This window comes from Scophthalmus maximus, chromosome 10 (assembly GCF_022379125.1).
Source record: "Scophthalmus maximus strain ysfricsl-2021 chromosome 10, ASM2237912v1, whole genome shotgun sequence".
Lineage (NCBI taxonomy): Eukaryota > Metazoa > Chordata > Actinopteri > Pleuronectiformes > Scophthalmidae > Scophthalmus > Scophthalmus maximus.
This window is the reverse complement of record NC_061524.1, coordinates 13023913-13051591: the sequence shown is the minus strand read 5'-3', so window position 1 is coordinate 13051591 and position 27679 is coordinate 13023913. Positions and strand designations below refer to the sequence as shown.

Sequence of the window (27679 nt, the reverse complement as noted above, 5' to 3'; positions counted from 1 at the left end):
TTGTTTCTCACTGCGAGAAACACTGGAGCGTGAAGGGGGCTGGCTTAGTGGAACAAAAAAACATATATTTGTTGGAGCCTTTGACCCAGATAAGCTTTAAGGTGATAGAAGTGTTCTCTGGGTTTAAATCAGGTGACGACTTTTACACCTGCAAAAAGGTTTTCTCACGTCTGTTCGTGCCTGTCAACTGCTTCTCATTTGGGCCTTCACAGAACAGATGGATGGGGGAAAAAAAATCCCTCTTTGCCTGAGGAAGACAGTAATCACTGTCTCACAGTGCAGCCTGCTCTATGTGTTTAATATCACAGTGTGGTGGGATTCAATAGTAATTTGCCAGTGAGAAAAACAGGTAATCTATTTCATATGTGCTAAAACAATTGATTCTTCTGACTGCTGCCTGTGGCTGCAACGCAGATGTGGAGGTGAGTATTGTACTGTAGCATGTCTGAGCTGAGGTGCTGGAAGCTGCTCCGGGGGAGTTTACTCAGGTGCATCCAATCGGAGTCAGTCTTGACAGTTTGGGGTTAAAGGTCATACTCACAGGAAACCCCTGAAGTCCAACCTCTCCAGGAACGCCTGCCTTTCCAATGCCTCCCTGCGAAGAGAGAACAGACAGTGGAAAAGAATTGAAGCTGATACTGCTCCTAGCAACCAATTAGCCATGTTTTTATTTTTACAATCAATACAAAATAACAAAGGAATCCTCTACCTTTGCTCCCGGCATGCCAGGAATACCCTCGCGAGCATCCACACCTGGTAAGCCCTGGTGATAAGAACGGACAAGAAAAAAAGAAGTCATTTTTATTGAATTTGTGTGTGAGAAATAGATTTATTCTTCATCAATGATCAGGCACTCACAGACTCTCCTTTGGGACCTGGCACACCTGTGATTCCTCTTGGCCCTAGAACACCCTGAACAACACAGTAGCAACACAATCAATCCACGTATAACAGCACAAAGCACTTGAAAATGTTATTGTCCTTGATGATTAACTAACCGTTTCCCCTTTAGGCCCAAGCTCGCCCATCACACCCCTCTGGCCTTGATCCCCCTGAAATGATGCATTGGATCATTTGAACGACTGATACCGTGTCTACTTTGAAAAATAAAATAAAATAAAATAAAAAACTGTGCTGTAGGACAAAACTTACAGTTGCCCCCGCGACACCCTGGGGACCGGGATCTCCATCATGACCTCGAGCTCCCTGCCAGAGAACAAAGTTAGAATTTGTGTTATTATCTGTTTAGAGAATTTTACAGTCATAGATTTCAGTTAATGGTATTCAGTCTGAATTTACAAGTAATGAAGAAGGAATCTGATGTTTACATAGTATGACTGGTACCTGGTGCCTTGGTCCTAAAGAAATAACACTTACCATCTCTCCCTTGGGGCCCATCATTCCCATAGCTCCACGATTTCCCTGAGGGCCCTAAAATAACAATAGATCCAACAGGTGCCGCCATGAGAAGAAATAGAGTGGGGGAAGCGAACCAGACACAGTAAAGTACAAACTGTAACTGGAAATGGTCTTATCATCATCCAACAAATGCAGTATCTAACCGTTGGTCCTTGGGATCCGACCTCTCCCAGACTTCCCTGGTCTCCCTCCTCACCCTAAGTGGAAAAAAACAGCATGAAGTCCATCAGATTAAAACAGCGAACAGCAAATGTAAGAGTGAAATCATGATGCAACTGGCATCTCATCGGGGCCTCTCTTTCGCAGAAAAATCAACACGTAGTCTTCTCCCATCAACTGTGCGTTAATTAGAAAAAGAGGCAGCCATTCTAAGATGTGTTTAATACCCACTTCTTAATGGATTGCGAGGGGTGAGGGGAGGGGGCAGACGATTTAACTCCAAATTACCCTTCCCCTGCTTTGCAAATTGCAAATGATTTATATGGTGACTTTGTGACAGACCTGAGGAGGCTTCTCCGTTGAGATAGGGAACGGTTTCAGGTCAGAGATTGTGCACTTTTCCTACTTTTAAAAAGGCAATTTCTTCCTGAAATTATATTTATCAGAACTGGCTATTAAGACATGCATCTTTTCTTTGTTTTTTTGCTTTAATTTCAAATACAAGGTGAAATACTGCAGGTTTTTATGATAACCATGCCACACAATACAGGCATGTACAAGTATTCAAATGCAAATTTATTTCCTGTTTCAATATTCTTCTTCAATTTCATGAAATAATATGATTTCAACCCCCAGTGTAACATCTGGGTATTCTTTTGTCGACTGTAAACACCTTCATATTTGTGTATTTGTGAATGGGAAAACAGGCAAAAAGGCCCCGGAAATGAACAGTTCTGTTGAAGGAGAAAATCATTCTCAGGGACGGAGCGCAGACTGACAGTAAATCATAATCCTGGCACAGGGTGATAAAGGGAGATAGGCCCAGACTCATTTCCATTTATATAGTGCATGGACACATTACAGGGAGAGGAGAGTTGCGCTTGAACATCGTTTCCAATAAATCATCCTCCGCACATTACAAGAAGTCAGAGGCATTACACACAGGTGTGTATCACTTCCTCCAGAAACACAGCAGCACAAATAATACTTGTATCAAAGGTGCTGGGAATCATTTTTTCACATTGAAGTTGTGGATAAAAAAGAAATTGTGACGTGTGTGACAGTCGTGGAGGCAAATCATGTTTTTAAGTATCTATTTATGACTATTTTTCCCTAAACAGAACGTATTTTACCTTGTGCCCTTGTTTCCCAGGTTCTCCCGCTTCACCTTTTACACCCTTGTGACCCTGGAAACATGGAGAATGAAAGGAGCGCCAGTTCAACACACTATATGTGTGGGGGACACTAAACATGACTTCAGTGAGACACAAAACACTTCTACTCTTCTACTCACTTTCATGCCAGGAAGGCCAGGATGTCCCGGGGTCCCGGGTGGACAAGAGTCTGGACACTAAACGACAACATGATAAATATTTGAATTTATTCTTGATATTTTATGTAAGAAAATCTCATTCATAATCTTTGGAAAAAAAAGATTTACCAAGTCGGCACTGCCTAGCATTCCAGATGCACCCTGAAATCAATGGGAAATACAAGTTAAAACTTCCATATTGCAAGCTATCAACACCATGATGGCTCTAAGGAGTTGGTGCATCACTAGAGGAAGCAGAGCAGTGTGCAGTAAGAGGCATCATTTAATAGGCCAAATTAATTCCATGCTTGCCTCATGTTCCGTCCCTTGTGAAGTATAAAGTGAAATGTAATCACATGGCAAATCTTATGAGATGTCAAATGAAGACGTGTCACTTACTCTGGGTCCAGTGGGTCCACGAGGTCCCTGTGGTCCTCTCACACCCATGGCCCCCTGGGGCAAGAGACAAAAAGTGTCAAACAAAAGACTGCATCACATCAGCATATGGCACAAGGAGTATCTGTGTATGTGTGTGTTATTGTGTTCTCTTGTGTGTTTGTGCAGCATCTCTCTCAGTTTGCTCACACTACAGTCTGTGGTGCGGTACAAATACATTGTGTTTAATTGAATTAAATTGTGACTTTGTAACGATGGGAATAGACCTCTCCTACATCTACGTCTTTTTTTACTTCTGCTAGGATGACGAACACACAAACTGTTCTGTCATTGGCCAGTGGTACCGTATCATACTGCCTCCTCAGTGCTTATGCAGGTACTATTTGATGCTGCGTTGTATAATTTAGACTGTAACATCTCATACAAAACACAGTAACAGTCTGTAGCTCAAACTATACTCACAGGTGGTCCCACTTTTCCCAATTCACCCAGAAGTCCTCCAGGCCCAGACGATCCCTGTGCAAAGACACACGTCAGGTATTCAACATTGATTAACACCACCAAACTTTAATATCAATTGTGGCATTGAATGTGCGGCATAAATAAATGACTTACGGGGGGTCCATCTGGCCCAACGCCCTAAGGAGAGACATAGAAAGTATGACCAAGTGTGAGATATATAGCTTAATATAAGACAAGAACTATTCAAAAGAGATCATGGTTGATCTGATCCTTGTACTGAACAGGATTAGGGGGACATGCTACTCACGGTTGCCCCACGAGGTCCAGGTTTTCCAGGTTCACCCTTCAGGATGAAGATAAATACACTTGAGTCATGGACAAATTTTGAGACAAACACTGAAATACTGTGGTGAGGTAACACTGAGCTGTGTGAGCCCGCAGACGGTCCGAGTTAACATTCCTCCAGCTCATCACATGACTGGGCTGGACACATTTGACCCGGCAAACGTTTAGCCTAATGAAGACCGATGTCGGGGTCCTTTGGGCCCCACGGAGATTACACAGAAGACTTGCAGGATTAAGTCTCATTTGTCATGAGGGATTGGTTTATGCACTGCAGCTCTCGCCGTCCGTGCCAAAAGACTGGACAGCGGCTTGGCACCGCTGCACTGACAGTCTCTGAAGCAGGAAAGAAAAGGCTCATTAGTCACTCACTTTCTGTCCGGGGGGACCATCGGGCCCTGCATCTCCAATCGGGCCGGTCAAACCCTGCAGAGAGGAGACATCAGGCTTAACTAATACATCATAACAGAGCTGAGAGCACTTTATTGTCTGTATTTGTTCACCTTATATTTGGAAAAATCTTGAGCGAGTAACCTCAGCCTCCAATCCTTTTCCCCCTCAATATTTCAGAATTCAGCATCAGCTCTCCATCCAGTGGGAGGGGTCATATGTATTCATAACAACCACCTGTTTCGATATATACTGCGCACTGCCGCTTCATGTTCGTCAGTACCATCAACATTAAAGCTCCGTTTTAGAACATGTCCTGACGTCCTCGAGAGTTTGTTCAACTTAGCATGCAGGCAGAAAAAGTCAGCACAGGGGCAGAGGGCAAAACTCTCCGAGTGTACACCAAGCAACGAGCAGCATTCCTCCGGCTCAATTCAAACAAGCCCATTGAAAGAGATCATTCCACACTGATTTGAGGATTCTCAACAGGAGATATGAACAGTGGCCGGCCGACAAAGCTGCCATTGTTCTGCAGAATCCTGGAGGATGTATCGAGGAATAGTACAGCCGATGATTCATAAAATGATTCATGCAAAACTAATACATTTTATACAAATTTTCTGTGTTGAAGTGTTGAAATAATTATCTACCTAAACCTTTTAGGTGAATTAAATTCATGTACAGCTTTATACTTTGTCATCAGCACCAGTATTATGTTACAATGTTTTCCTAACCCTCCTTTAAACCCAAAAAAGGAGGCAAAGTTAATTACCCTTGGCTCCTGGTTTCCCCCCTGTTACAAAGGAAATTTGGATTCGTTCATCCTGTTTAATAAATTCCTCACATTTTTTGGCACACATTTCCCCCGAGATCCCACCTCTAGATCTAAAATTTCATTGGTCACGCAAGGCTAATGAGTGCCTACATCACTTTTGTGGTGGGAGGATCACACTTAGTTGTAGTTCCACCCCCTAAGCAGGCTTGGGGTTTCTTTGTCGCCAGCGACGAAGCAAACACCAAATACATAAAATATAAAGCACAGAGACAACACTCACATCATTTCCAGGAATTCCAGGTAATCCCGAGGAGCCGGGTTTACCTGCATCACCATCGGGTCCCTGAAAACAAAGATTCCACACAGACACATGGATCAGGGGAAAGCCCGAGTGAGAAACAATGCAATACAACATTGTATATTTTATTTTTTTATGTGTATAGTTACAGGAAGACCACCATCGCCATCTGGTCCCCTCTCCCCCTGGAAGGAAAGAGATTCAAGGCTTTAATAAGAGCCATACAGTAGTGAAGTATTTGCAAAGAATGCATTTTGGTGCATTGTTTGGACAATGGTACAGAACTGAGAACACTCACAGCAACGCCATCAATTCCTGGGACACCTGCAGGTCCAGGAGGCCCAGAAGGTCCTTCGCTCCTCTGAGTAAAACATTGATGACATGATTTTCAAAAATATATCAGGTTAAATTTCTTGAAATGACCCTTGCAATTTTTTGTAATTTGACAAACTGCGACACAAACAATATAAAAAAATGAGAACAGGTGCACTGCTTGAAGCCAAGACTACATGTCTCTTATAGCATACAGCCCATAGAGATCATTTCTGCCTACAGAAACATGCCAGCACAGACGGCACTTTGCAGAAGTAAAGGTTTAAAAAACAATACACTCCAGACAAAAAGTTAGCACCCCTTACTTTTTTTTCCCCCTAAGGACAACTGTCCCATTAATGTACTGAATAAAGAAACTCTGTAAACAGCTTTAAATGGATGTTGTTATTCTGAGAACCAGGAGAACACTCACCTGCAACTCTGTCACGTCGGTCTACAGAGACAAACAGAGAGGACACACAAAGACAGAAGGGACATGAGTCTTACTTGAGCAGAGCAAATGAGGACAAGCTGCAGGAGCAGGGCCAGCAGTGGCACTCTAACGCTGGGGGCCCGAGCCATGATCTCCCCGTGGGCAGGAAAGTCGAAAGTTGTAGTCCTTTCTCCGTGAATTGTTGGGTAGAAAGAGCCCCTGACAAAACAAGCCAACTGAATCCCCCCTCGGCTATCTAGACCATCCGCGGTCCCATGGCCACCAGGGGCTCATGTTTATTCATGCGATGCTCGGGCACGGGGGGGGGGGGTTATTGGAGGAGTTTGCAGAGAGGACACCGCGGGGAGGGGCCACAATGCAGACTCCACCAATAGGCAGCGTCAGCGGGTTATTTGACTTCTACTGCGACCCTACATGGTCGTATTTAAACCGTAGTCAAGGTGGGACAAATTCAAGTTGTGCTCTCTCTCATCATCAAAAGAAAAAAATCTTTGATGAGGATTGTCCTAGAATTTTCTCCTCTCTTATGCATGGTACACTGTGTGAGGTCATCTTATCAAAAGCAGGACAGGTCACTGTCTCTGGAAGTCATAGTCTCAGATTATAGTCTAAACATTCTGATTCCAAGGAGCCATTCCATCTGTTTAATGACGACGTGATTCTGAGAGTTACATACACCACGCTGACGGGAGGGTTTTTGGGACATCATGCACTGATACTTTTTTGATCTTTGTATACCAACCAGAAACCCCCTCAATACTGAGCTCATGTAATAAATGCTTCTGCTCAAGACATCTACGGTTTCCGTCTTCCTGATTCAACTGCATCAATTTTTCCCTCACAAGGATAACTGTGGTGGAGCAAAAGACGCATATATCACGATATGTACGCTGCTTGATTTTATTTCCCTCTCCATTAATGACAACTTTGGACCCTCTAACTAAACCAACATTTCATACTCTTCTGTTTTTTTTAATCATGGTCTTGGTACCTCAGATTCCTTCAGACAGTAGTTCGCTGTGTTTTCATTCTTACCCATGTCCTGGCTGGGAGGTCGTAACAAGCCTCAGTCCTGGCTCGTGTCGAATCGCAGTGGATCAGCATTGACTGGAGTTCAAACTTGACAAATGGAAAAAAAAAGGAAGATTGGCACAATATCCACTATAACAGACGTAATGTTTTGGTTTGTTTGCACCAGTGACAGCAGCATAAGAGAAAAGCAGAGGCTGTGTTTGCACAATAAATTTGTTACAGTCTGGGACTCACTAAGGAAACATTAATGTGGGCTATAAACGCTAAGGCTATTCAGTCCGAGGAGTTGCAAAGTGGCCACAACTGATCAAAATGATTAAATATATAAGAATGATTAAATATATAAGAATATATCAAATGCGTGCAGTGCAGTGTGCAACAAAGGGACACGTGCACAACCTTTGGAAGGTGTGCACCTGGGCTGCACCGTGCAACAGCCTGCTGCAGGATGAGTGCAGCATGGTGGGGGGAGAGACAGCAGACTTACACTCTGGTGGACGAAGCCACACACAGACCAAACACATCGGTGAGAAATGACAGGGATTCCCAAGCTTCTGCTTGTCAAGAACTCCCGTGAGGAAACCTAGTGTCTGCTACAGCTTATGTATCCTCAGAATTGTTGCTACGAATCCAAACTTTCTTTTTCAAGTGTCACCTGACTGATGACATCACACAGGGAGCACAAAGTTGTCATTAAAGAATGATAAATGGTTTGGTCATTATATGTATAGGTCAAGAAATATGTTTCTCTGGTAGAAGCTCAAACAATCCTTCATAATTCACAATTCATTATGAGCTCCATCTTTATTTCCCATTTAGCCAGAAGGCATTTGAATTTAATCAAGAAGGCTCAATGTCTTTATTGGAAATGTAATGGAATAAAATGATTACGTGTCGAAACCTGGAAACAATAGGTCCTGTTGTATTGTTTAGTGAACTTTAGGTTTTCTGTCATGTGATCATGTGTTCTGTATATGCTGTGCTATATCATAAACATACCGGAATTGCCATCGCGGGGTTGTCCTTGAGTTTTCCTATCAACGTGAACCCGTCAAGACTGACTTTCTGTCGGGGCGGAATGCTCTGAGAACCGATCGTGGCACAGTCCACGGACAGGGTGACGGCTCCCCTGCTGACGTCCAGCAGCACCCTGTGCCACTGGTCATTGAAAAGGACAGACAGGGGCCCGAAGACCACAGTCTGCCTCCCAGTGTCCAGCGCTGTGAAGGTGAACTCCACAGACCTCGACTCCCCGTTGAGTCGGACGGCCAGCTGCTCGTTGCCGTTCGTATCCTGCATTTGCCAGATATTCCAGTTTTTGTTTATGGTGCCGGCACTCATGCGCAGCACGGCCACGAATGCAAACTCCTCCGGCAACCCCAGGGGATAAGCAGATCTGAAACACACGGGGTGGACTCTGGTGAAACCCCCCAACTTACATCTTCATAATACTATCAGGGGACATACTTCATCTCTTTATGATGGTCAAATCACATATGCCATTTTATCAAGTGTCATATTTGCTTTGCATCGTTTCAAGTTGATTTACAGAAACAATGTCAAAGCGTTTGTAAAAGCAGTCTCTGATATTCAGGACCATGGACAGGGTAAACGGGGGTTATACCGGCACGACCACTAGGTGTCAGGCTACACTCACAATCCTCCGTGTTTACGGCCTGCAGCTTACCTCGTGTTGATCCTGAAGTTGAATGCTGGGCCTATTTGATAAGCAACGTGCTGAGGAGAGGATCCAGGCACCTCTTTAACAGTGCCCCTCCTTGCCAGCTCAGCAATGTGGAACTGGGACATGATATAAAATCCTACGGTTACAGGGACAGAGGAGTAGTTCAATATAAAATCATCACAGAGGTCCTGCAATACGGCCCCTCTGGATCTTGAGATTATCAGGGCAGGACCAACAGTTCATTGTAAAATCTTTTATTATTCTATTGAAGTATGATAAAAAAACAAAGACAAAGTGTCACGCCATCCACTATATAGTACCTAAAACATAAAGCATCTATGTGTTTTCATTGTTCTGTCATCAGACTAATAATATGCTGTTTTCTTTCACAAGGGCAGGATAATGCTGAGCAAATAAAAGGACAAACTATGGGAATCCACCTGGGAAACGATACTCCCCGACGCTTATCTGAGGGCACAAGGACTGCTGCTCCAAATGTCTCCCGAATTGAGATGAAATCCGCACAGCTGCAAGATGGAAACAGGGAACAGCCCGTCAGTAGTCAAAGTGTGTGTGTGTGTGTGTGTGTGTGTGTGTGTGTGTGTGTTGTGGGGAGGGAATAAAAGCTCAGTGTTTGGAGAGCTGCACCACAGCCTTGAATCAATATTAGGCCGGCCCCCACTGTTTGTGGTTTACTCTTTAACACTTGAGCTCTAGATTTGCCTGTTCTTCCACATCTGGACAGGAAGTTAAAGGTCTTTATCAAGTTTGAATGTACGCTTCACGTACAATTAGATTCCCCATTTCCTAAGTCAGGGGACCAGCATTGTATTCAACATCTAACACTGTGTAAAAATTTAGCACCCAGGGTTGACACTCTAATATCTGATATTCTCAACCTGTTATGTTTTGCCAGAATTGTATTGAATCAGCAGCATTTAATCAACATTGAATCACCAAACAGGCACACAGACTACCCAACCCTGCAATGTTAGTGTTGCTACACAAGCCTGCACAGGAAACATGAAATACAGATATCATGGCAGCAGTGTGCACAGAGGGAAGAAAATGTTTGTTAATGCTGCACTATCATTCCAAACGACAGGAGCAGATGCCACAATACAAAGAAACGGCTTCAACAAAGAGGAACAATAGTCAAAAGTCAAAAATGAACTTGTAGAGCGATGATTAACAGATACAGTAGACTGATGTTTAGTGGTGACACTTATTGATAATCATCATGGAAATTAACATGACTTGGATTTGCAGCAAAGCACTGCTCTGATAATATCTTTACATCGACACACTGAGATGTATTTTAATCAAATGCTCACATTATTTTGTCTTTTTGTCATCTCACTGTGGAACACCACTTACTCTGAGAATGAAGTCCTGTGCAAAGATATTGAGGGATCACATAGCAGCAGCACAGTGAGTACAGAAGGACGTTTCTGGAATGCAATCAGACATTGTTTAGCTTATTATGTGTTTACAACTGAGTGAGTGTAATAATTTGCATGGCAGTGGTAAAATGCATATCCAATCACTATCAAGTCAATTACCTTTTGACTCCACCCATTTCATAGCTTGATCTGGAGATGGGAGAGAAAGGAAAAAACACCTGCAGCTGGATGTTTCTTCAGATTGACGTCCAGGAGAGATTGTGAAAAGCTGCTCGCTCAGCAGGAGTTACAAACCCAGGTCACACAGTGAGGGGGTCTCTTATAGGCTTGACTGTTGTCATTTATTTGGGGGGGAGTGACTCGACAGTCTCCATAGTGTCAACTCTGCATTCCACTGGACTTCTCCTTGACCCACATTAGATTTAAGTCCAAACACCCAATAGAATTTGTGTTTTGTCTCATTTGTAGTCGTATTTTCACAATTGTGTATCATTAGTAATACCGTGTAAATAACAGAAGCTGTTAGAATGATAATGTTTCCCTGCGGTGGCTCCATTTGCCCACCACTCCAGGGATCTACATTTTCTGGGATCTCTATGGTTGCATGGTATTTACACAACATTGTTTCCCGAGCAGACAAACTGAAAATCAAGACACGCAGACTGTGGTGCAGACTGTGTTTGCTCTGTCAGGTCAAGAGGCGGAAATAAAATTGTCATCCTTGGCAATTCCTGAAATACTTGATTGTGTTTTTTAGTGTAGTGTGGGAGAATGCTTGCACTGCAAACTGATTTTCAGACCTAACCCCCATCTTCTCGTCACGTTATAAATCGATTGGTCTCTGGTGGCACCAATAAATTCAACTGGACACATTACTCTTCGAGCAGCACTAAAGCCCCCTTTGTTGGCAGGTTGCATTAAGGCCGGTCACAGTGAGTCTGCAAACTGCAACGTAAAAAAACAAGCAAACAAATGAAGGAACAAACAAAAAAAACTTATTACAAAAATAAATCTGAGACACCCATCTTAAAAAGCCTTACCCAGCCTACCCCATTGCACCAAACTTAGAAATTGATAAAGTGATGGTTGTCCCTCAGCATTCATCACTCAACATGTGTCACTAGATGTGCAAAGATTGGAATGTAAATAATCCTTTAAGTCCAAATATTTTGTAAAAGCTCCACCATAATGCAAATAAATTATTCAAACATAATAAAATAATAACACAGTGCTTATATTATTATCATTATAATTGTTTTAATTCATATTATTATCATCTTATTCTTCAATGTCCTATTTTCGGGTAGCAATTTTGCGTGCGGCGTTAGCTGCGCCACTGAAATGCGCAGCAGCGCGCAGCTACACGTTCGCCAGTGTGCAGCGGGAGCAGCGTCCGCTGTCAGCTCCTCGGGTTGAGCGGAGTTAGCTCGACGGCCAGATAGCGCAGCCCGGAGCGACACGTACATGGTCGGACTGCTGCTCCGCGTTCATCCTTCTGAGGGCGTCGCTCCCACAACGTTAGTCAGACGAGGAAGTGAGCGCAGTCAGCGGAGTGCTGCTGTCAGCACCTCGGCGGTGAAGTTGACGACGAGAGGACCGGAATCGGAGCTAACGTTGGTTAGCGGGCTAACGTTAGCTTGCCAGCGCAATGGTGAGTAGCGCTAGCTCGGCTGCGCGGCTAATGTTACACCCGGCGAGAACCGCGCGGCGGCGGGTGGCTAACGTCCACGCTGGCGGTTAGCTGACCGGTGACCAGTTGAGACTTCCTTTGACCTTACGTTTGTCCGCGTTGGCGTGTTTTGTGTTTGGCCGGATCGCCCCTCACCTTTTAGCGGGGCCCTCAGTAAACGGTTGTTTTGGTAGCTGCCCACCTGTTACCCCGGGGCTAACCCCTGCCGAGGTTGTGCCCACAAGCTAGGGACCTCTGTCGCCTCGCTCGCCTCCGTGGTGTCGGCACCACGACTGTGCAGGTAACTCGGGATTCAAGCAGCTGTTTTTTCTAAACTGCCCCCCCCCCCCCTCCGTTGTTTGCTCTGAACTGTTGAATCAATGTCTACAGTTTAAAGAAAGAAAAAAAAATCAGCCGTTAGCTGTTGGGGCCTCGTTGTGTGTGTATATATATCTTTTTTTAATTAGAACAGATGTATTCATTTTACTTTCGCAGTCCGATGATGGATATTCCTCTTTGCTAATGAAAGTTTCGTATTTATGGTAAAAGCTACACATCAACAAACCTCTTAGCGGATGTATCAATCGACAGCCTGCTCTTATTGACAGCTCGGCGGTTTTGTTGACAAGCACATGTTCGCGTACCCGCCGGTCGACGCCTCGCCTCGCCTCGCCTTTTTATATGTACTCAAGTACAGTGTTACGCTTCCGGACAAAGCTCCTGGCTGAAGGGGGAATCTGATATAGCAGTTGCCCCGGCGACCGTTTAGCGCCACATCAGACCTTCACGCGCTCACGGACCTGACGTGTTGACTCTGCATGTGAATTTACAGTTCACTACTTCTCGGCCACTGTCACTTCCCTTCACGTTGACACCTCTCTGCACCAAACTGTGCATCTATTACTGCCATGTGTAGACATCTCGAGTTGGTCACAAGGGTGGCTCCACGAAAGCAATCGTGTATATGATAATCTAGGTTGGAATAGACATGTTTCATATGATGAATTGTCAGTCTAATCATCTGTGTCACTTTTTGTAAAGTAATTCTAAATTGGCCATTTCAGGTTCCTCCTAAAGCGAGTTGACACCCAAGTTAAAAGACGACTGACTGCTTTCAAAGACCTCTTCTTCCAGGGACAGAGGCTTGCTCGGATATTAAACATCGCCTGGTACTATTTGCGCTGCATCGGGGGCGTCTGTGTCCACCAGGTCAAATTCACATTGGCCTTTTGTTGGTCTCATTTGCAGCGAAATGTTGTCTCCCAGCGGATGATTTATTCATTTCATACATGACTAATTTAGGGACCGTCTGTATGCTTGTTGTTGCCAGATTTATTTTGGCCCCCATTACAGCCAAAACAACTTAATGACCTTTTCTTTAATTTGGTCTAAATTTGTCTTCGTCTATGTGTTTATTTTTAATTTAACACATTGGGGGTATTATATTTCAGGCCTATTTTTGTAATGGTATGTTCCTCTACCCTGTCATACTAATGCTATAATTGTCTGGGCTGTTAACAAATTAGGCCCAGAGGACACGGGATTCACCCTATGCCAAATGTAAGCCTCATGCCATAGTAACAATTCCCCCTGGAAAACTGACCATCACCAAGTCTTGCACATGCTTAAAGTTGATCTTGTGATTACTTCTGATGTTTTCTTTATTCAGAAGAGTTGTATAGCTGAAATAACACGTTTGATCACTTTTGCCTGAAGGCCTGCAGGTGTATCCTAGATGATGTAAGGCACCTTTGCCTGTAGAGACCAAGATGACTGAAGTCCAGGCCACGGTGGAGTTCTCTGTGGAGCTCCACAAGTTCTACAATGTGGACCTGTTCCAAAGAGGGTACGTATCATCTCACTGTCTCTACATAATTAATACTCTCTTCCATATTTGCGTCTGTTTTAATTACACTAATGGCATTTTGCCATTTACAGAGAAGTTGATAATATCATTTAAGGGGAGTTGAACAAGCTTTGTTTTTTTAGCTTGTTGTAGTCGGGGACCAGGATGTTGTTCTGTCCTCCTGAGGGATCAAAAATGCCCTTTGTACTGATGGTGGAGAATGCTAAGCAGGACTTAGGTTTACTTTATTTGTGTGAGCTCGCTGCTTTTATGCATGATGATAATGCTCTCCTGTGCTGAGATAAAATACCTACTCTATCCTCCCAGCTCATCAGGGCTGTAAGAGCTCAGGTTTACTACATGAGTGACTGCAAAAGAAAGTGCTCATTATTCATTCATGAAAAGTGTAGTGTCAATTTACAAGAAGAGGCACTTGTAGCAAACCAGTGTGGTTTGTTCCCCTTTCACACAGCTTTATTGATGATCTGGACAAAAACTAAGAGTACAAGCTTGTCAGTGTTTAAAACAGTTTGTCTGTATTTTCAGGTTCTACCAGATTCGTGCCAGTCTGAAGGTGCCACCCCGGGTCCCACACAAAGTTGAGACCAGTCTACTTCACCCGGGAGGTAAATTCATTTTTTATGCATGCACATTATTATTATTTTTTTCTACCACTCTTGGGGCGCTATTTTAACCATGCAAACGTAACGCCAGGTGCAAACGTGTAGGTCTTGGGTGCACAGACTGTGTGGGCATCTGAAGTGCATCTGCTATTTTGATTTCATAAAGCAGCAGAGCAATAAAGGAAAAAGCACTGGCTGGAAAATAAACCAGAGTTGATTTATAAAGTAACTCTTAGCCAGTGAAGCCACTGGTGTCCATTGTAAAACTAATTTACCAACATTTGAGCTTGAAGACAATATACTAATATACATGTACATGCTTCTACTGGTAGGGGAAATGGTTTATTTACATTTAAAAGTAATATTCCCTCATTGCTGCATATTTGCTGTGTATTTATTTTGGTCTTGTTGATAAAATCCCCAAAGTGGCAGCAGATTGATGTGTCACCAGAAACAGCCGTGCTTCTGAAACAACAATTCTCAGCTCAAAGACTGATTTTCTACTTAAATGTCAACAACACGCTATGAGCAGCCTCATTTAAATGAAACCTCCCACCTGTTTGCGCCTCTCGTCCTGCCTGTGCACTATTACTTTTTATGCTTGGCACCAAAATACCACACAGGGTAAAGCAAATTTCAAGGTCAGACCAGTCTGCCATGATAATAGGGCCCCTAATCTCACTGCGAACAAGATTGTACCTGATTGGTCAACCCCAAGCCCTGCCTCTTACCCCCCAATTCTCCAATTAAAGCCATTAAAATAATATTTCACTAACCTGCAGTATGCATAAATAAGTGCACTGCTTTTCTTATAAGGGGGGTGGTTGTTTCCCTATAAATAAGCCTGACACTAATTAGAATTATTCTAATACTTCAGATAGACTTGCAGGTTTACTTAAATTTCATCCCAGCTCTCAGATATATCCGCTGTTTCATGGAAAATACTGTTATTGCCGATTTGGTTTTGTTGGCAGGGAGCTTGTAGGGCACTGGCTTATCTCACACGCCACTCCTTGTTCTTGGCATTTCTCTAAGGCTTTGTGTATATTCCACATCCCCTCTGTTGGAGACCTGCACTGCTGCCTTCACACAAAGCGCTCAGTTCTCTGTTCAAAGAGGCTCATCAAGAGGATAATTTTCCTGTTTTCTGACCTTCTGAATTTTGTTTAGTGAAGAAAGTTGGGAAATGGCCACGGTCGACTTCAATCCAGACCTAACAAGTTTACCTTGTAAGATAATTCCTGCTCTTCTATAAAAAAAAAAAGTCAAAAGTTTTTATTTTCTTAAAAACCTTCTTTTGACATCATGTTTACTGCTGAACCAATCATTACAATACTTGACCAAGACCATCTACGGACTTTGCTGATATTAAGTTGTATGGAAACTTCAAAATTCTGATGCAGAAAGTTTGGGTATGGAGGCACAGTTGATCACAATGTTTTTTCTATGTCCAGGCTCTGATCTGGCGTTTCCTGCCTCAGTCCAAGATGATGCTATCTGCAGCAAAACTTTCCAAATCCTCTACAAGAATGAAGAGGTTGTGGTCAACGATGTTCTCATCTTCAAAGTCATGATGCTGCTAGATGAGAGGAAGGTAAGAGAGAAAGAGATTTTTTTTCTCCTGTCCAAAATTTAAAGTGTTGCGCATCTGCCAATGCAAAGCCCCAATAGACGTACATTAAAAGCCAGTCCAACTAAGATGAGTTTGTTTGACAGCAACACGTTTAAACAAACTTAAGTGATTCTTAAAGCACTATATCTGGCAGGATGACTATATTTGTCAAAATGCTTCTATTTATTACGGTTAGGGTTAGGGTTAGGGTTAGGGTTGCTGCCCAGCACTTAACACACTTGACGGTGGAGGTTCCACTGTTCTATCAGGGCACATTGAAGTGTTTTTGGCAGCTGCTCTGTCCCCGATGACATAGGTTATATCAGCCAATGGATCCGAAATGTTTTAGGCTTATTAGAGATGATACCATCACAGAAACAACACTGTGATGGGTGTGTTTATGTACTTGTAAATGACCTTGGGACATTCTTTACTTTTACACACAGATTCTTAAATTGACTCTCTCTGCTGTTTTTCAATATCCTCAGGTAGAAGAGTCTCTCAATGACATGGATTTCCAGCTCTTCTTGGATTTGTATTTTACAGATGGTGATTATACGTAGGTGCAAATTTTTCTACTGCGTGTTATTGTAGAAGTGTTAGGGAATTTGATATTTGCATCTCCTACACTAATGTGAAATTAATCAGGTCAATTGTTTCTTCCTTATTTTATTCCCCCAGGCCGGATGATCCGAGCTCTTTGCAGAATATCAGTGGCCGCACACTTCGTTTGCACTTTAGCCTTCAGCGAGGCATCCACCAACACATCAATGTCATGTTTGACTACTTCCACCTGTCTGTCATCTCTATAGCCATCCATGCCTCCCTAGTGGCTCTTCATCAACCCCTTATCAGGTCAGACTGCCGCCTAACAGAAAACGACCATTTGTTAAATGCAATATAGTTAAATATTCATGCATAGGTTTTGGAGCTCTTACATGAATCTCCATGCTGTTATTTAATTTTAATCTTTGCAGTAAATTCTAACCTAAATCCTTATGCCAATCAACACAAATTTTTTAACATTTCCAGTTTCCAATTTTTAACGTCACAATGCACATTCTTGTGGTGATGAGCTGAGTTAAATTTCCATCCGTGTGTTTACCTAGCTTACCTCGACCAGTGAAAACCACATGGCTTAACCGCAACGCTCCAGCACAAAGCAAGGACTCGGTCATCCCACCTCTGGAGAATGTAGTGTTCGGCAGCAGTTATGTCAAGCAAGTATGCACAGATGTAAGTGGAGCCACTTGAAAATCTGTTTAATTTTTTTCCAGATGTACATGCTGCTAAACCTCAGAATTGTTGAAACGGTCTGGAAGAAGTCAACATTGCATACTTTTACAAGATTTGCTGTTAAATCAGACTGATCTCTTCATAATTGTAATTTTACGAGGGAGAAATAAAGATGAAGGGATAAAAAAGATCCTGGCATGTGTTCTTTGATCAAGAGTGCTTGCCACAGACACAGGCTATGATTGTTCCATGGACATGACTGTGGACTGTGGTTTTGACAGTTCTTCACCGCAGGTGCAATGGTTTGTTACACTGGTTGCATTTGAAGCCTGGGGGAGATATTTCAGGCCGTTGACAGATGGAGCAGAAGAAGTGGAGACTGTCAGGCCACTGCCACATTTTGCCAGGAGTAATTGGCCTCTCCTGACAGAGAACTGTGGCCAGCCAGAGCTGCCCCCGAGATTGCGTAGGTGTGAGTGTACCAGTGTTGCTCAGACGGAACAGAGGCACCGTCTCTCATCAGTCCTTGATGTATCACTCACGGGCAGCTTGGCTCTAACAACCCATTGACCACTTTTCAATTTGCCACAGGGTTCCGTGCAGAGGCCCTCGTAAAACATTTCCATGTAGATACTGCACAGACAATAAATGGAAATAACGTGCAGGTTAATATATTGTGATTTATAGAGCTGTAGTGGTTAATAATGGAGTCATGAAGCACGAAATGTGTTTTGGCGTATACATTTTCCTTCTGAAGATGAATGCTATGGGTATGCTGCTATACAAAAGGAAAAGTAAGTGATCTGTATTTATAAAGCCCCGTTCAAAAGAGGCAGTGAGAAAGTTGCAATGTACTGTAGCATGCAAACATTCATTTAGGAAAAATGCAATCATACCGAATCAGTGCTTTGTCAACAAAATAATATTTATCAACATAACATTGTATCTTACTATACTCCACCCCCCACCCCCCCCCCCAATTCAATTTGTAACCATGGACTTTGATCAAAGGGAGAAAATGTAATTTCAATTGGCAAAAACTGTAGATCATGTTACAGTGTCTGAGAGTTGGTCTTTTCTAATTGCAGTGTCTGAAAACCAAATGTTTACATGCGCCAGTGTCCAGAACAGCGGAAATATTGTTTACAGACATAATTCATTTATCGCCTCTTCTCTCTCTCTCTCTGTTCCTCCTGATCCCTCAGGGCCGGACATTCCTAGTAACTGACCACTGTCTGCAACATGCCTTCAGTCTGCACCAAAGCCTTTGCTCCAGTCTGCTGCTCGCCTACCAGGGCCTCTTCGGCTATTTCACTTCTATTACCAAGGACCTGCCCTCCTCCCATCGCATGGAACTAGGTACACTGCACTGAGGCTTCTAGTGCTGCGACTAACGAGTATTTTCATTATTGATTAATCTGTCGTAATTAGTTGTTTGTTCCATAAAATGGTGAAAAATGTTGATCGTGTTTCCCAAACCACGAGATGATGTTTTGTTTAGTCCACACGCCAAAGATATTTAGTTTATTTTCATAGAGTTTACTGTCATATTTAAGAAGCTGAAATCATAGAAATGTTTCTTTTTTTCCCCTCATAATAACTACTTGATAATTAATCGATTATCAAAATAGTTGGCTATTAATTTTGTAGTCGATTACTCATCGATTAACTGTTGCAACTCTGGTGGCTCCAGAGTCTGTGTTTATAATGGGTTGTAAAGCAATGACATGCTTAATCATACTTCTTAAATATGGCTTTGTGAAGTTTTTTTAAAATTTTACTTACAAGTCCTGAGAAGAAGCAAGTGTTTTTAAGGTTATATAGTATAATACCTTCTGATTCATTTTTAGCTTTGGAATAATTTTCATTGTTTTGTCTTTTCAGTGTTTGTTGTAAATGTTGCAAGTTTGGTGTGTTCTCATGTCATTTCATTTAACTCAACGACATAATCTACCCTATAAACAAACTACACAACCAGGAACCCGCTGAGTGAAATCAGGGATCTATTTGTGGTTGACTAATCTCAGTTCATAAACTTATAAAATCATACTTGGATTCAGGAGATAAGTCTGTTAACCAGTGGACCAAAGTCTAATTGCAAAAGCTCCCAAACACACGTCATTGTTCTAACTAAATCTAATCCACTCAAGTGGACAGACACTAACTAATCCCAGACGACCAAATAACAAAAAAGGTTAAATATGCCTATATGTGCAATCTTACTAGCCAAGCCCAGCATGCAAGTCCTATATGAGCGAGTACTCAGAAGACCCTATCCCCGAAGTCAAAGGCACGTCTACATAGGTATGTCCCGACCCTTACAGTACCTCAAATCAGCCTGCCTGTCTTTTCCTCTTCACTCCAGTTTCCTTCCTGTAGAAAACACCATGTCTTCTTCATGTCCCACACACCAGAGACAATATACTCGACTGCTGTCATGTCACCTTTTCATTCTTGTTTATACAATCTTTCTTTCCATCTGTGGACGAAGAGTCTTAAAACACAGTGGTGGTGTAGAATTTGTCGGCCGTCTCTGGTCATGTCATAAAAAAAGCAAATTACTTTCCGACTCCAGTGTTGTCCGACACTACTTTTCTCATTCAGTATGCATCTCTTCTTAAAACCTTAACTGTTATTATTCAGTTAATTATAAAAGTTAATTGTATTATTAATACTGCTCCTCTGCCTCCTCAGAGCAACTCGACTTAGAGGCCCGTCTAGCTGATTTGAGTGAACAAGTTAAGGTAAGATTTGTTGTGCCTCATTCAGGAAGCAGTGTTGCAAAATATAGGACCACTTGCCTACTTTAACGGTATTGTTATTGGTTCTAAAAGAAACATTTATGGGTGAGCTCAAAAATTCGACAAGGCTGACCATTTGATCTCCCATCAAAGCTCTCTCAGCATCACAGATTTTACTCAAAATATAATAAACAATATTTTTTGATACATTATTAATCATTTAACTATCCAGCATTATCAGGAATTATAAGAGCTCCACCTTGAACAGATGCTTGTACCACGCGCTTCATTGTGCTGATAATAGCAAACCTCTTCCCTCTCTTCAATTTTCAGTAAAAAGTTTAAGGCCGGACTGTTTCTTTGCCTGCAGCCCGCCCCTGCACTGATCGCAAACTGGAACTATGAATTTCTGAATAGTACGGATGATGCTCTGAACATTTCAGAATTAATTTAATGAACGCTCCCATAACAATCATTTCGTAGCATACAAAGGTTGACATACCTAGGGCAGATGAACTGTGAGCTGTGCTCTGAAAAAACGCATTTTTGCGTCTCTATGTGATGGACTTTCGCAAAATGTTTCGACACATTGCACGTGTTTCCGCCCTCACATGCAGAGGACATGTTGCAGTTGTGGCAACGTGTATTGTAAGCATCGACTTCACCAAAGTGCAACCGAACTTTTGAACGTTTTCTTCTCTCCGCCATTGGAATTTACAACTCAGAGAAGCATCTCTGTGTAGTTGACGTGTGTCTCTGCGTGTGCGTGTGAGCAGCCCCTCCCCTTGCGTAAATACTCGCAGAGAAAGAGAGAGCGGGAACTCGTCTGGATTGGGAATGTCAAAATGCCTCGTAGATACATGTCTTAATCAGAAATTCAGTTGCTGAGATAAAATGTGCAAGATAACTTCAATGTAGAACTAATAAATAGGAAATCTGTTTTCTTAAACTCTCAGTACAAACAACATAACTCTTGCTTAGAGCTGCTGATGTCTTTTATGCTCACTTGAGCCCTCTGGTGGGTTGTCTTTGTACTTTAGCAGAAAGCTGAATCCCCTGATGAGCTGGCAGAACAGGTAAATATGAACCTGGCTCAGCTCTGCTCTCTGCTCATGGCTCTTTGGGGACAGTTCCTCGAGGTGGTGTCCCTGCAGGAGCACGTCGCAGCCCTTCTTGCCGTGGAGCACCATACACTCCGAGTGAGTTCCCAACTCCTCTAAATCACATATTAATTCATTTAAATATCTGACTGATAATCTTTCAATGAATATGGTTGGGTTTTGATCTGAGCAATACTGCTGACCGAAACTTGACCGTTTGCTCTGTATTGTGGTGCCGTTACAGGTGAGGAGGTTTGCTGAGGCTTTCTTTTGTCTCGAACATCCGAGGCAATCTGCTCTGGCGTATCAGGAACTACAGTGAGTTGCAGTGGCATGTTTGTCTTCTATTGTGAAATATAGTGTTGCTGGTGTCAAGCCTGTGCCAGTTCTTACTTGTCTGAAACACTATAGGCCAAGTAATGAAAACCCTGACTCGTGTTTTTTCTCTTTCTCTTTCTCGCTCTCTCTCTCTGACTTGTACTTAACCTCCCCCCAATCAGTGCACACAGTCACCAGCAGATGACTAATGCTATCAAAAGCTCCAGCTACTTCTTGTTGTTGCCTCCACTTCCAGTGGAATGTGCAGACCTGGATGGTGATGTCAGCTCTCTGCCAATCATCTTTGAGGATCGATACCTGGATTCTATCACTGAAGGTCAGTAACACATTACTGCTACATAATTAGATATAAAGACATCAGGCTCAGTAATGACGTAATTTTTCTTTTTTCCTTTTTGATATTGAACTGTGTTTGATTGTGAAGATCGTGATGGACCCTGGCTGGGCATGCATAATACAAGGACTGGTTCAACGTCCAGTAAAACAGAAAAGCCCAACTCCAAGGACTGCAGTGCAGCAGCCAGCACCATACCCGAGTCTCTGTGTGCCTCTTTGGACAACGCCTGGCCAGACAACTACGATCCGCTGCCTAAGTCCAAAGGCAAGTCAGTCAAACTAAAGAAAAATTCAAAGACTGATAACTCTAAGAAATTGATCAGACAGGGTTCCAAGGACTCCGTAGTTTTGGTGGGATATAAGAATCTCAAAGCTCCTTTCGGTGACCCCAAAGCCAAGTACAAGGAAGGGGAAGCTCCCCTAAACCAAGATGAGGAACGGGATTCCTCGCAGGGGGACTCAAGTAGTTATTTAAGGACTAATGCCAGTTCTACTTTTGACTCTGGCGCCACAGGACCACACTCTGGAATCGGTCTCCTTGATTCTGTTGCAGATGACAATATAACCACTGCTGCTTGTCAAAAAGGTTTCTTCAAAAATTCTGCAAGCTTGGATTCACAGAATAATCCTCAGGCGGGTACTGGGGTTAGTACTATATGCAACCAACCACTTCACAAAGATGAGCAAGCTTGCTGCGGTGGCCAACAGTGGTCCGGTGGTCTGAAACGGATTGAGGTGAAACCAAGTAACAAGGACCCCTACCAAGGGGATAAAGTTACTGTTCTTCGACCATGTCGGACTGATGGAATTCAAAGTAATAATATTCCTGAGATAATCCAGACAGACCCCTGTCACTCACAACAGTCTGTGGCGGACTCTGTGTTTGACAGGCAAGGTAAAGAGGCAGCACCGTTTATCCAGCCCTGCCTGGTCTCTGTACATTTAAAGAGTGATTGTATCAGGCTGCCGGATGGAGCAGCCCCCAGTGCCTCTTCTCGCCTCTCGGACTCGGGCATCGAGAGTGAGCCCAGCTCCTTCACCACTCAGCTAGTTCCAGGACAGCAGACCTGTGCAGGGCTAGGCATTGATGAATCAAGTGTTGCGGTTCCACCGCCCGAGAGGCCCCTTTTGAGTACTGCACCACTGCCTGCGAAGCAAAGCGTTGTGCAAAAGCCCAGTGGAGAAACTCTTTACCCAGAAAGTACCAGTGCTGTCAGTGGAGTCCAGTCCTCTCTCACGTCCATCAACTCTTTGCCCTCAGATGATGACGGCGAAGGTTCCTCTGTGGGCTCCAGCGGAGCTGAGGTCCGAGGCAGGAAGTCCAGTGTGTTGGTGCAGGAGCAGAGTGTAGTCTTCTCTGGGGATATCACTAACAAGCCTGCCATCGTTGCCGCCTGCTCGCCTGACACTGGTGCAGATGATTTCCAACTTACAAAACCTGTCTATGACATGGAAACGGATCCCAAATTCATAGCTGTGTCTGAACTCGGACTAGAGGGAGCAGTCGGTTCTGGGACTGCAAAGGAGCCCCGCAGTGAACCCCATACCGCCTGCCCCTCCAGTAACTCGGCCACCAGTAGCACTGACCTGGTAAAGCGCGGTATGGTAGAGAACTACTTTGGCTCGTGCTCCAGCACCGACGCGTCTGAGATCAGCCCTGTAGAAACGTCTGCTATCACACTGGGAATCCGGACCGGGTCCCCGGCTGAGCAGGACGAGGACGAGACGGAGCACGAGATGATCGAGAACGGTTACTACGAGGAAGGTGATGGCTACGCGTTCGTGAACGGTGTCGCCGAAGACGAGCAGAGTGGGGTCGGGGACGCAGCCGCCAAGGGGGCAAGTCTTTTGTTCGAGCAGCTTGACATCAGCTACCTGCATGAAGCTCCCATCTGCTCTAACCTGGCCTCCAGCAGTGCTGCATGTAGCTTGGGAAGACCTCCCTGTCCCTCCACCTCCCTCTCCTCAAGCCTGCGATGGTACGAATGTGCACCCACACCACAGATGAAAGCGTGAGTCATCTCTTTGCTAATCCCATTTTACACTTTATGCAGATAATTGTGTTCTGATCTGTTTCACAAATTGATATTCATCTCTTTGTATTAAATTATGATGGTTCAGGTTCATCAAGTCCAAAGAGGAAATGAAGCAGCTCAGGCTGCCTGGTTTCCTGTACAGTGAGGTGCCTGAGCTGGCATCCACTGTGCCATATTTCAGCTTGGAGGAAGATGAGAGCTGCGAGGAAGGCATCCATCTCATAGTCTGTGTCCACGGCTTGGACGGTAGGAAACCATAAGTTACTTTCGTGAAAGTTGGTTCATATGTTTGTATTTAAAAAAATCAAATTGACGTCTTTCATGTTCGCTGTATTTCCCAAGGTAACAGTGCCGACCTGAGGCTGGTGAAGACTTACCTGGAGCTTGGTTTGCCTGGTGCTCGGATAGACTTCCTAATGTCTGAGAGGAACCAGGTGGGTGGATAAAAAAACACAGACTGCTGTTGTCTAAAATCACTATTAAACACCTTTAACATTGAAGAAGTTCCTTTAAACTTGAGTTATAAGATACAGATTCTTGAGCCTGTTTCTGGTGAGGTAACAGTGACATACTAAAACATAGTCCATCGTCCATTTTATACTTTTCATCTACAGAATGACACCTTCGCTGACTTTGAGTCAATGACCGACCGACTGCTGGATGAAATAATCCAGTATATTCAGATATACAACCTCACTGTGTCCAAGATAAGGTAAGATGTTCCATTCGACCAAAGTGTTATATAAGGGATGTGTAATAATAAGACAGAGAAAAGACTGCACTCAAGGATAAGTTGGTTTCATCTCATAGCTGCATGGTGTATTGAGACATGACCAGTGTCTGTGTCATGAAGTATTAAATTCATACTGGGGAGTTTATAGCAGTCTCAGTCAGATGTAACTACTATAACATTATAAATATGTAGAAAAGTTTGTAAAAAAAATAATAAAATAGTTGTTGTTACAATTTGACTTTTCATAAAGCCACAAATGTGTTTTGAGCCCACTTCATCACCTAGATTGCTGAGGCAAAACGCCCTTTTAATTCACACTGTAACACAGTTGGTTATCAATGTTGTTTGATGTCTTTACTGTCTTTAAGAGCCAGTTCATGGTCTCTTAAAAATGGTTCTGAAATGATACAGTATAACCATATCAAAAACCCAATTGTGGATATAGTTGATACAACAGTCTAGAGTTTTCTTCTAAGAAACCGGGATGCCTCAAATATTTGTGTAACAAACATCTGTTTTAGAATGCACCAGAAGCGGTCGTTCACAGAAGTACTGTATCTGACATCAGAAATGTAAGGGGGGATTGGTGACAATTTCCGACAGGCGGTTTGGAAGTATGAATCCCACTGTGACATTTTTGTTCTTCATTTGCAGCTTTGTGGGTCATTCCTTGGGGAACCTCATAGTCCGCTCAGTGCTAAGCAGGCCCAGGTTTAAATGTTACCTGAGCAGGCTGCACACCTTCCTCTCTCTCTCTGGACCACACCTGGGCACGCTGTACAACAGCTCTGCCCTGGTCAACACAGGTCAGTGTGTAAACATTTAACTAGCGTTGGTGGAGTTGTCACTAACTACTGCTACTGTCACAGTGGTGGATCCTGCTAAATGACTGTTAATCTTTGTTTTTAGGCCTTTGGTTCATGCAGAAGTGGAAAAAGTCTGGGTCACTCCTGCAGCTGACGTGCCGTGATCACTCTGATCCTCGCCAAACGTTCCTTTACAAGCTCAGCAAGAAATCTGGTTAGCTATGCCGTTTTTTCCTTTCCTTTTAAAAAACCCCCAAAACAAATACAGTTTAAGCAGTAAATGTGGAATATTAGACTGTAGAGATAACGTTTCTATTGATCTGCTGTTTTAAGGTCTGCAATTTTTCAAAAATGTGGTGCTGGTGGGATCACTGCAGGACCGTTACGTGCCGTACCATTCTGCTAGAATTGAAATGTGCAAAACTGCGTTGAAGGACAAACAAACAGGTTAGTTGAAGCAAGATCCAAAGACAGAATGTTTCTGTTCAATAGAGGTGTTGCTCAGATTCTTTAATTGGAAGTGAGCGGAACAAGCCTGCTCCTATGGGCCAGTGACAAAACTATGTTTGGCTCTGCTCTTTAAACTTAATCTCACGTCGTCGTACAGTTCTTCACCTAGGGGCTTGAATCGATGAAAGATCTTGCCCTGTTCGGTCCCTTACCCTCTCCATCTGTACCAGGTCCTGTGTATGCTGAGATGATTGAGAACCTGCTGCTGCCAGTGCTCCAGAGCAAAGACTGTAATCTAGTGCGATTTGATGTCATTCATGCCCTGCCCAACACAGCCAACTCCCTCATCGGTCGGGCTGCCCACATCGCCGTGCTCGATTCTGAGATCTTCCTGGAGAAGTTCTTCCTCGTCGCAGGCCTCAAGTTCTTTCAGTAGAACTGCGGAAGAATCAAACCACATGGCTGGACGGGAGGAATGTGCAGCTAATACCTCACTGCATCTAAACCCTCATTCTGTTAATGGTATCTGGATTATCCCTTTGTTTATAAAAACGTATACTTACTTTCAAAGAACTGAGCAAAAACACAACTTAACATATTTCATGTTTATATTGGAATCACAGCAGAATTTTATTTTTCTCCTGCCATTTTTTTAACCATATTTTTTTGTTTAGAAAATGAGTTCCCTCGTCACGTGCTGTACTGTCAGTGTTATTTATGCATTATGTTTTTGATTTTAAGTATTTTTTCTCCAAGTTATTCAATTACTTTTCGATACTGAACTGGAAATGTAGCTGCTACAATAATGAAACGGCTGTTTTGGTGAGCTGGCCCATGTCAAGTCTGCACATACTGTCTCACCATTGCACCACGTATTTTCCACGCAATTTAAGAGACACTGCATTGATTTTGCACCACAACTACATTTTAAAAGCTTTTGTACTGAAAATGGTCATTTGTACAAGTTACTTTTTTATCAACAAATTTTCTGTCATTTTTAAAGGAATAAGACTGCATTTGAAAATAGGATTGTTGCTCGGACTTGGGGTTTGGTCTTAATATTTTATGCTGTTCCTTGTCATTGCAGCATTCTGCACATTTACCCAACCTGGTGTTGGGAGAATAAAGCTTTGCTACGACATAACATTTTATTACAGAGGTTTTAAGCAATGATCATGATTCAGAAAAAAGCACAGGTTGGTAATATGAACTTGTTTTATTGAAAGTATTTGGCTGGTATCGTGGTGATTATACATGTTTAGAACTGGAAAGTATTGCTTGGAATTAAAAAAAAAGAAAAGTTAATTGGACAGTTGTTTATACATCATCATACTCTACCATTAAATATGCATATTATTCAGTCTCTTATTTGATTTTTCTTCCTAAAGTTAATATAGGACTTGAAGAGTTTAGTTTTATTCGGTACATAGATTTTGGTGGTGTCCATTTCTAAATTAAATTTATTTTTAAACTAATATTTTCTCTTTTTTTGCAGTGAAACAAATGGCCCTGCAGATGGCAGTGTGCGTGAGATGTATTTTTTTTAAAAGACCTATGTTGACTGTTTGTGTAATGGTTAGTATCTTTTGAAGTATTTACACGTTCTACTATTCCGGTTTAAAGTGCCATAATTATCAATGATGCTTTCAATACCTTGTGTTGGAATATTGTTTAGTATAACTATAAAACGCTGGCCTGTGCCTGGTCTCAGGAA

At 43.0% G+C, this 27679-nt stretch overlaps 2 protein-coding genes across 9 annotated transcripts in view; one reads left to right on the top strand and one right to left on the bottom strand.

The window, feature by feature from the left end:
• col9a1b (collagen, type IX, alpha 1b) overlaps nucleotides 1-12796 on the bottom strand; it is an 18471-nt gene extending 5675 nt beyond the window's left edge. Inside the window, exons 1-26 of one of the 4 annotated variants that reach the window (XM_035605444.2) lie at nucleotides 12673-12796; nucleotides 10598-11383; nucleotides 10413-10486; nucleotides 9476-9562; nucleotides 9039-9171; nucleotides 8351-8747; nucleotides 7355-7438; nucleotides 6299-6319; nucleotides 5852-5914; nucleotides 5703-5738; nucleotides 5536-5598; nucleotides 4463-4516; nucleotides 4056-4091; nucleotides 3902-3925; nucleotides 3749-3802; nucleotides 3290-3343; nucleotides 3020-3052; nucleotides 2873-2929; nucleotides 2712-2765; nucleotides 1563-1616; nucleotides 1378-1431; nucleotides 1153-1206; nucleotides 999-1052; nucleotides 859-912; nucleotides 710-763; nucleotides 542-595 (exon numbers count right to left, since the gene is read on the bottom strand). In XM_035605444.2, coding sequence (XP_035461337.1) covers nucleotides 542-595; nucleotides 710-763; nucleotides 859-912; nucleotides 999-1052; nucleotides 1153-1206; nucleotides 1378-1431; nucleotides 1563-1616; nucleotides 2712-2765; nucleotides 2873-2929; nucleotides 3020-3052; nucleotides 3290-3343; nucleotides 3749-3802; nucleotides 3902-3925; nucleotides 4056-4091; nucleotides 4463-4516; nucleotides 5536-5598; nucleotides 5703-5738; nucleotides 5852-5914; nucleotides 6299-6319; nucleotides 7355-7438; nucleotides 8351-8747; nucleotides 9039-9171; nucleotides 9476-9562; nucleotides 10413-10486; nucleotides 10598-10614 — 1719 coding nt within the window. In that variant the 5' untranslated portion in view covers nucleotides 10615-11383; nucleotides 12673-12796. Of the gene's footprint in view, nucleotides 1-541; nucleotides 596-709; nucleotides 764-858; nucleotides 913-998; nucleotides 1053-1152; nucleotides 1207-1377; nucleotides 1432-1562; nucleotides 1617-2711; nucleotides 2766-2872; nucleotides 2930-3019; nucleotides 3053-3289; nucleotides 3344-3748; nucleotides 3803-3901; nucleotides 3926-4055; nucleotides 4092-4462; nucleotides 4517-5535; nucleotides 5599-5702; nucleotides 5739-5851; nucleotides 5915-6298; nucleotides 6320-6372; nucleotides 6564-7354; nucleotides 7439-8350; nucleotides 8748-9038; nucleotides 9172-9475; nucleotides 9563-10412; nucleotides 10487-10597; nucleotides 11384-12263; nucleotides 12376-12672 lie in introns of those variants that run through there. The other 3 variants (XM_035605446.2, XM_047334814.1, XM_035605447.2) reach the window with 3 other exon arrangements.
• On the top strand, nucleotides 11820-27679 carry fam135a (family with sequence similarity 135 member A). 5 transcript variants are annotated; one of them, XM_035605440.2, is made up of 21 exons: nucleotides 11820-12089; nucleotides 13824-13953; nucleotides 14500-14579; nucleotides 16031-16170; nucleotides 16677-16747; nucleotides 16870-17043; nucleotides 17298-17424; nucleotides 18630-18783; nucleotides 19651-19728; nucleotides 20119-20168; nucleotides 21209-21364; nucleotides 21510-21583; nucleotides 21766-21920; nucleotides 22029-23952; nucleotides 24062-24222; nucleotides 24319-24410; nucleotides 24591-24688; nucleotides 25364-25515; nucleotides 25619-25729; nucleotides 25849-25962; nucleotides 26196-27679. In XM_035605440.2, exons 2-21 carry the CDS (start codon nucleotides 13877-13879, stop codon nucleotides 26399-26401), a joined length of 4194 nt encoding a protein of 1397 aa, XP_035461333.1. In that variant the 5' UTR covers nucleotides 11820-12089; nucleotides 13824-13876; the 3' UTR covers nucleotides 26402-27679. The 5 variants fall into 5 exon arrangements, with proteins under 5 accessions (XP_035461333.1, XP_035461331.1, XP_035461335.1 ...); XM_035605438.2 differs by having other exon boundaries at nucleotides 21206-21364; XM_035605442.2 differs by lacking the exon at nucleotides 19651-19728.

Excerpts from the sequence above, each read along its gene's own strand:
- fam135a (XM_035605438.2), top strand. The coding sequence starts at position 13,877 with ATGACTGAAGTCCAGGCCACGGTGGAGTTCTCTGTGGAGCTCCACAAG. Across the intron at positions 17,044-17,297 it reads CTTCATCAACCCCTTATCAG|CTTACCTCGACCAGTGAAAA; the intron begins GTCAGACTGCCG and ends GTGTTTACCTAG. Across the intron at positions 17,425-18,629 it reads TCAAGCAAGTATGCACAGAT|GGCCGGACATTCCTAGTAAC; the intron begins GTAAGTGGAGCC and ends CTGATCCCTCAG.